The 8,580-nt window shown below is 43.8% G+C and overlaps 1 protein-coding gene across 2 annotated transcripts in view; it reads left to right on the top strand.

Annotated features, from left to right (window-relative positions):
• Positions 1-8,580, top strand: part of arhgap27 (Rho GTPase activating protein 27) — an 86,885-nt gene that overhangs the window by 59,978 nt on the left and 18,327 nt on the right. For both annotated transcript variants that reach the window (XM_063220732.1, XM_063220731.1), the window contains 2 exons: positions 2,814-2,881; positions 3,546-3,633. In XM_063220732.1, coding sequence (XP_063076802.1) covers positions 2,814-2,881; positions 3,546-3,633 — 156 coding nt within the window. The remainder of the gene's footprint in view (positions 1-2,813; positions 2,882-3,545; positions 3,634-8,580) is intronic.

The following is an 8,580-nucleotide window of genomic DNA, read 5'->3' as shown; positions in this document are numbered from 1 at the left end:
TGTTGGTGCTTGGGTCGCAGGGCAGTGGTGCATTTCTGGAAAGCGTAGTTGTTAGCAGTTAGCAAGTTCGGTAGTTGCCATTGGGAAATTGCATTGCAACCAACAAAGTACCTAACGTAGTTAGCAGCAACAACGCTTTCCAGAAATGCACCCCTGGATTGGTCATCTGGCATAGAGGCAGAGGTGCATACCAGGCAAGGCATGCAGCCGCTTGGGGCCCCCAAGCCCCTAGATAGTGAATAACAGCCCACACTTCACCACAGCAGTGGCGATTTTGGTTCGAATGGTAATTCTTTTGCATTTTCGCTTGGGGCCCCACCTGACCCTAGAATCGCCTCTGCATACAGGGCATTTTCCCGGTGGGCTGATGGACCTCAGGAACCGATTCCCTGGTTTGTTTCTTTTTTATCGCCCAGCCCTCAATTTAGATGGGGTGGCCCATGCTGCCCTACAAAGGCGAAGTGCAGTAACTGCGCCAACATTGAAACCGAGAAAAAAGCTTTGTTATATGCTGTAGTTACTGCAAATTTGGCATAGCAATATCTCTAAAAAGGGACACATTTGCTCTTTACGACTTTCCCACAAGATAAAGGAGGTGCATTGACAACCATTTTCATTCTAAACTGAACCTTGACAAAATATGTAGATACTGCACTTTGCCTTTATAGGGCAGCATGGGTCCATCTATTTCAGGGGTGTCAAACTCAAATTGACAAAATCAAAATCTGGAGCGAAGTCGCAGGCCAAACTCAATATTTTTTTTAAAAAGAAAATGGACTTAAATTGTCATGTTTAAATTTATGTTTAAACATATTCCCATATAGTTCAAATGTGCCTGCACATATTCTGTTGCATTTGAGTGAGCTGTTTCAATGGCCTACTGTAGGCCCACTCATATTCCTGTGATATATGCATTTTCATGTTCAAATCTTAATATGTTACACAGTTATGGTGTATGTACACATTTTAAATTATCTCGTGGGCCAAATAAAATGACTCCCGGGCCTGAGTTTGACATCCCTGATCTATTTAATATACCAGACAGACAGTGGACTGAGCTAATCATGGCCGTTTTGCGGGTCCCAGACCAGCACTTTTGGGTATAGGACGAGAAAAAGGGAAGTTTGAGGTCATCGTCTGCTGCTGGTGGTGATGCTGGCGGTTAGTGGGTGGGTGGGTGGGGTGTTTGTGTGTTGTGCGTTTGACACCTGTCAAGCCGTTCATCGTTTCCCACTGGGTGACATTAACGACTAGCGCTCTTTTCTAGCAGAGGTGTGACATGCCGCCATCTTGAAAAACTTCCAGAACTTAAAGCCCTGATGAAGGCCAATATGGTGGCAACCCATACGGCTATGTGTTTTGAGATAGATACATTTAAGGAGGATGTTTATCTAGTTCCATGAACTGATTTTTTAAACATATTTTTTCTCAAATCTCAGAGTGCCTCTGTCGCACAGATGAGCACCTGAGTATCATTATCTGCAGTCTCCTGAGCACTCTGAGGTGCTGTTTACGGCGCGTATCCGGATATTTTTAAATGTGGATATTTTTTCTCCCGTTTACATGTAAACACAACATGTGGGATGTGGCTAAATGTAAAAACGCGTGTTAGCCCCCCTGAATGGGATATTTTTAAAGCCGGATATTTTTGATATGCGGATTTTAAAACTCTGTTTACGTGTAAATGGAAGGCCAAAACCAATGTGTTTTCCAAAAGATCTATATACTGTACGTGTAAACAGCGTCTAAAGTCCCTTTTGCTGTTTGCAATGTTCAACTCCATGTAAATTAAAGAGTTTCACAGTTTGGTGTGAAATGCCATCGTGAAAACTTCCACAAACGTCAATTTGTGTTGTTTGAAATAATAATTCAAATGTTTCAAAAGTTCAGAGGGATTCTTCAAGAGATTCGCACTTGTCACTTGACTTTTTTGACAAGTCAAATTCAGAAGAAGTCTTCAGGCTTCACACCTCTGACCTCTTACATCCTCAAGAACCAACACTGTCACAAACACACAAGCGTGTGCGCGCACACACACACACACACACCCACACACATATTCACACACATACTCACACACACACACTCGCGCCCATACTCACAACACACACACACAGACACACACACAGACACACACACAGACACACACACACACACACACACACACAGACACATACACACACACACACACACACACACACACACACACACACACACACACACACACACACACACACACACACACACACACACACACACACACACACACACACACACACACTTACAGGCCCACAATCTGTCTGCATCTCGTACGCACAAGAAACTTCCCTTTCAACTTTATCACACCTTTTTTTCCGTCCATAACTTACGCTTACTGGCAGTGTCTGAAAGGTTCACAAGTCGGCATGTAGCCAATGTTGAATAAAGGATTTTTAACCTTGCTCTTTAACCTTTTAACCTTGCTAGCACGAGTAATGCCCACTTGCACTCGGTGTATCCAATTATTTATTACAATTAATGACACTTAGAACTAGTAATTAGAGACTCTTGGTTGAAATCTGTGAAAAATAAGCGTTACTCATCCTAGCAAGGCTAATACACTTCACTTTTGAGAAATACCCTCTGTCTCTGTCTCTGTCGCAACAGACACCTGACATTTCTTTGTCACTATATCAGACAGATATTTATTTGTCAATAGTTCAGCCGTTATCAGAAGTTACTAACACTCATCCCTTCTCTCTCTCTCTCTCTCTCTCTCTCTCTCTCTCTCTCTCTCTCTCTCTCTCTCTCTCTCTCTCTCTCTCTCTCCGTAGTTGCCGAGCTTAGAGAAAGCCGGCATCCTGAACAAGACGAAGGTGTCAGAGAACGGTAAAAAAGTCAGGTGGGTAGTGAAGTGTTCCCATGGCGACTACTATCCCCCCCGATACCACTCTGCTCTTGCTTCCTCATTATCTGTCTTTGTGTTTTTCTCCTTCCCTCTGTTTTCTTTTTTCTTAGTTTGGCCTTATTATTGCAGGACAGTGTGAGAGTAGACAGGAAATGATTGGGAGAGAGATGGGGCAGGGCTGGGAGATGACCCTGGCCGGACTCGAACCGGGGTCCCCATGGGCAATGTCAGCCCAAATGTGGGGGGCTTAGCGCGCTGTGCCACAGGTGCATTGAGGTGCACTATGTAATAATTTAGTAGTATATTTGCAGAATTCATGCTGCCCATTCACAAATGTTACCTTTTTCATGAATACTTACCACCACCATCAAATTCTAATTATTCATTATGACTGGGAAAATTGCACTTTTCATACATGAGAAGGTGGATCTTCTCCATGTCCGCCATTTTGATTTTCCAGAAATACACATTTTTAGCTGCTAAATTTACTATACTTCGGCCATACTAGTAAATATTAGTTTATTGCTCAGTGAATATTTATGAAAAGATCAAATTTGGCAATAGGCAGCACAGTTTCAATGAGCTGCATAGTTGCAATACCTACTCTGGCCACCATCCTACACAGTGCACCTTTTAATCCCTCTCTTTTGCTTTACAGGAAGAACTGGGGCCAGTCATGGACGGTTCTACACGGAGGTGTTCTAACGTTCCACAAGGACCCAAAGTCGGCCCCCAGCAGTACCTCAGTAAGAACTCCACATTACGTCCTAACCAGCCAGATGATTATGACACAAACTGCCTAGAACCATAACAGCTACACAGTCTTCTTACGCTAGTAGGCTAGGTCTTGAGGGTCGTGTGTGTGTGTGTGTGTGTGTGTGTGTGTGTGTGTGTGTGTGTGTGTGTGTGTGTGTGTGTGTGTGTGTGTGTGTGTGTGTGTGTGTGTGTGTGTGTGTGTGTGTGTGTGTGTGTGTGTGTGTGTGTGTGTGTGTGTGTGTGTGTGTGTGTGTGTGTTTTGTATGTATGTTACCTAGTAGGCTAGGTCTTGAGGGTCTTGAAACTATGCTACGATCACTTCCAGAGTAATCTTTTTAGGACTACTAATGTGTGTGTGTGTGTGTGTGTGTGTGTGTGTGTGTGTGTGTGTGTGTGTGTGTGTGTGTGTGTGTGTGTGTGCGCGTGTTTGCGCGTGTGCGCGTGTGTGCACTTTCTCACATGAACCCTGGACAATTGGCGGCGTGCAGCAGCCTCCAGAGTTGGTGTGGGAATGTAGGAATGTGTGCGTGTCTCTGTGTGTGTATTTTGAAAGCGCTTTGAGTCAATTTCATAGTTGTGATACTGTGTTATATAAATACATGTTGTGTTGTATTGTATTGTATTGTATTGTAAAGTATGCTATGTTACTGATAACACTTGACCTGTCAAAAGGAAGTGCTCAGGACAAATCGACATGGTTTATAGAGTCAAGGCTACTTTTGAATCATTACATTAACATCACAATGTTAATGTTGTCGTCCCAACCGTTGCTAAACAGGTTTAGAGATGTGTCTGTGTCTATGGGAAACTATTCTGCTTCCAACCTGCATGGCTGAAGATGATTTAATTTGAATTACATTATTAGGGCAGTCATGGGTAAGTGGTTAGGGTGTCAGACTTGTAGCCCAAAGGTTGCCTGGTCAACTCCCGACACGCCAGGTTGGTAGGGGCAGCAATTAACGAGTGCTCTCCCCCATCCTCTTCCATGATTGAGGTACCCTGAGCATGGCACCGTCCCGCCGCACTGCTCCCTTGGGGCGCCATTGGGGTGCCATTGGGGTCTGTCCGCTTGAACGGGTGAGGCATAAATGCAATTTTGTTGTGTGCAGTGTGAACTTGTGTGCTGTAGAGTGCTGTGTCACAATAACAAGGGGAGTTTGAGTGTCCCAGTTGGGATTAAATAGCATTACATTACACTACTCAGCACCACTTGCAAGTGATGAGAAATGCTGACGCACCGCCAAGGATCTAGCCGTACTTAACTTGCATTACTAAGCCTATCACCCAACAGGAGAGAGGGCTTACGGGAAGGCGTGTGTTTTGGGTAGCGGTTAAGATGTTTAAGGACTTTGGAAGTTTAAATAACGCCAACCTTTGCCTTACGATTCCGCTTTTGGCATGCCATTGTTGGTAGCAGTTAAGAGATGTTTAGGTGCTTTGGAAGTTCAAACGACGACAACTTTTGCCTTACGATTCCGCTTTTGGCATGCCAGCCAGCTAGCCTGCAGCGGCAGTAACTGTACTATACTACACTTGGCATTCCACCTCATTAGCCAATCACGATTACAAGCATGGCACCATTACTGTTTGGGTAGCAGTCGCCAGCAGGGCTCTAAATTAACGTTTTAAATCACCAGCCAAAATGGCTAGTAGATGTTCATCTTACTTGCCAAACAGACGCTCAGTAATGGGTCTGGTAAGTGGCTGGTAAGTTTTCATTTACAGTACAGTATACCAGCTAAGCTGAAATTTCACCAGCATTTGGCTGGTTGGTGCTTTTTAATTTAGATCCCTAATCATTCAGAAGGGCTATGGGCAGCCTAGCAGTGGAAATTTGTTTTCACCACCACCATAACTTGTTACAGCCAACGTGAAATTATAAAGTACCTAACCCAATACACAATACATGTACATAAGAACATCCAGCACCATACATGCACACTCAAACACATCACATCGCATCACATTACATTGTAACGGCACCAGGCAGCACCATACAGTACTTGCATTACTAAGCCTATCCCCCGTGCCCAAAGAGCTGAGGTGGAGAGCTGAGGTGACGGTGTTTAGGTGCTTTTAGAGTTCAAACCGTGGCCAGACCTGACCTCTTAAGTAGTTTATGGGTCTAAGCCTGAGAGAGGGAGAGAGAGAGAGAGAGAGCTTTCACTGGAAAGCTTCTCATCCTCCTCTTCCCAACACCTCAGGTGTTGCCATGTGCAGGGCTGCATTAAGCCTTTGAGGAGTACCATCACAAATATGTGATTAGAATTTTACCAAAACATTTGAGTTCTCATTATGATGTCATAAAGACTTTGCGAAATTTTTAACATAGACTTCTACGGGAGCAGTAGAGTGTTCCAGTAAAATTCTAGAAGAACCTCTAAAAATTCCTTACTCCTTAAAGGGTTAATACATTGCGTAGTCATGGGTAAGTGGTTAGTGCTGTGTCAGACTTGTAGCCCAAAGGTTGATGGTTCGACTCCTGAACCGCCAGGTTGGTGGCGGGAGTAATTAAGCAGTGCTCTCAACCTATCCTCCTCCCTGACTGAGGTACCCTGTGCATGGTACCGTCGTACCACACTGCTCTCTTGGGGCACCATTGGGACTGCCCCCTTGCACGGGTGAGGCATAAATGCAATTTAGCTGTTTGCAGTGTTCACTTGTGTGCTGTGGAGCGCTGTGTCACAATGACAATGGGAGTTGGAGTTTGCTAGGTATGGTACCGTCGTACCGCACTGCTCCCTTGGGGCACCATTGGGACTGCCTCTTTGCACGGGTGAGGCAAAAATGCAATTTAGCTGTTTGCAGTGTTCACTCATTTCATCATCCAGTGGTGCAGTAACCAAAAAAAATTGTTCAAGACCTCCCAGGTATTTTGAAATGGATCTTGCAAGGAGAAATCATGGTGTGATCAAGAAAACATTGTACAAAAAATCAGTGGCATTTGCTCGTGTTGATTTATGTTTATTTTATTTTATTTCTCCTTTATTTTACTAGTGTAGTCATATTGAAGTTTGCCAAGAGATAAAGAGCAGAACAGTCAACATAAGAGCTTTCCTAACCTGGGAGTTCCCATGCTGCCTAGTGTGCTCATTCCAGTCTGAAGGATTGTGGATTTTGACAGTGATGGACTTTCCATTAGGCAAACCAGTGGTGTAGTCTACGTAGAACGCGGGTATACGGAGTATACCCACTTCTAAATTTCAGGGATTTCAGTATACCCACTTAAAATTGGTTCATCCATTGTTTTGAATAGCACAAATATATACAGTATATATACCCACTTCAAAAAAATGCTCAAATACACAGTATACCCACCATAAAAAGTAGACTACACCACTGAGGCAAACCTCGGCAACTGCCCAGGGCCCTGACCAAATCAGCCCTCCATAGGGGCCCTAACTGTCACACCAGTCGCAATGAACACATACACACACACAAATAGGCTTGATCTTAATTTGTCACTCATGTGAAGTTAATCAACGATATATATGAGACAAAACACTGAAATAGCACCAAAACACATAATTGTATGTCTATGTAATGACTTTTGAGGGGCCCCAAAATGGCTAGATCCACCCCTGGCTTGTAATATGGTCTGGTGTTAGCGAAGTTTTCAGCTTTCCAAGTAAAACAATGGCATGTCTCTCATGGCATGTTTATATGGTGATGTGACATGGATTTTGGATGACATTCTTTTCTCAAGATAGTACATACTGTAGGAGGCAAATGTAAATGTACCAGGGCTTGACACTGGCACTAGACACCCAGCCAAATGCTGGTGAAACTTGGCATTGGCTAGTAATACTTTCAGTGTCACTAGCCAATTCGGCTGGCAGTTCATTCCTTGGTATGACAAACGCATCATAGTAGCCACCATAGCCATAGTATTTTGTTGTTTGCCCCTTGTATATCAATTGTTTGTATTTAAGTTCAAGACAAAACTCAGTAACTCAGTTTCTATTTGCTTGACATACTTCCATGTAGAAAGCTATACCTGTACACTCATTTTGCTTTAGAATCTCATCTTCTTAGGTTAGATGTACGCCATCATAATGAAGAAAAAAAAAACATGTAAAATATGTGGCTAGTGCAATACCTGAATGGCTAGTGACTCGAGAAAACCACTAGTCACAGAGTCCGGTGGGTGAACAAAAGTTAATGTTAAAGGGGTATGCCACTATTTTGGGGCTTACTACAGTTAAAATCGTTGGCTGGGGTTTATAAAGGTGGTAAAGTGTATTATTTTTCATGTTAAGCGTTGTCTTGCTTTAAGACAAGTTAAAAGAGGGAATATGTCGCTAAGCTAGTGAAAGTCAATGGATACGTGTAGCATTGTAGCATGCTACACGGATCCATTGACTTTCACTAGCTTAGCGACAAATTCCCTCTTTTAACTTGTCTTAAAGCAAGACAACGCTTAACATGAAAAATAAGACCCTTAACCACCTTTATAAACCCCAACCCAAAATAGTGGCATACCCCTTTAAGCCCTGAAATGTACTTGCGAGTGAAGTATGTTGGAGTTGGCTAGAGTTGAGGCAAAGTCAAGATGGTAACTGTAGCATGTTTGCTCAGGCCCACAATGAGTCAGATAAAATTGTGTGTGTGTGTGTGTGTGTGTGTGTGTGTGTGTGTGTGTGTGTGTGTGTGTGTGTGTGTGTGTGTGTGTGTGTGTGTGTGCGCGCGCACGCGCGCTTCTGTGTGTGTGTGTATGTCAAACACTGCTGCTGCTGCACAATAGGTGCGTGTGCGTGTGTGTGTGTGTGTGTGTGTGTGTGTGTGTGTGTGTGTGTGTGTGTGTGTGTGTGTGTGTGTGTGTGCGTGTGTGTGTGTGTGCGTGTGTGTGTGTGTGTGTGTTGTGTGCACACAGAGCATGTGTGTGGCAAACACCATAGCTGCTGCTACACAATAGGTGTGTTTATGCGTGCGTTTGT

The sequence above is a fragment of the Engraulis encrasicolus genome, chromosome 17 (genome assembly GCF_034702125.1).
Source record: "Engraulis encrasicolus isolate BLACKSEA-1 chromosome 17, IST_EnEncr_1.0, whole genome shotgun sequence".
NCBI classification, from domain to species: Eukaryota; Metazoa; Chordata; class Actinopteri; order Clupeiformes; family Engraulidae; genus Engraulis; species Engraulis encrasicolus.
This window is presented reverse-complemented; position numbering and strand designations above follow the sequence as displayed.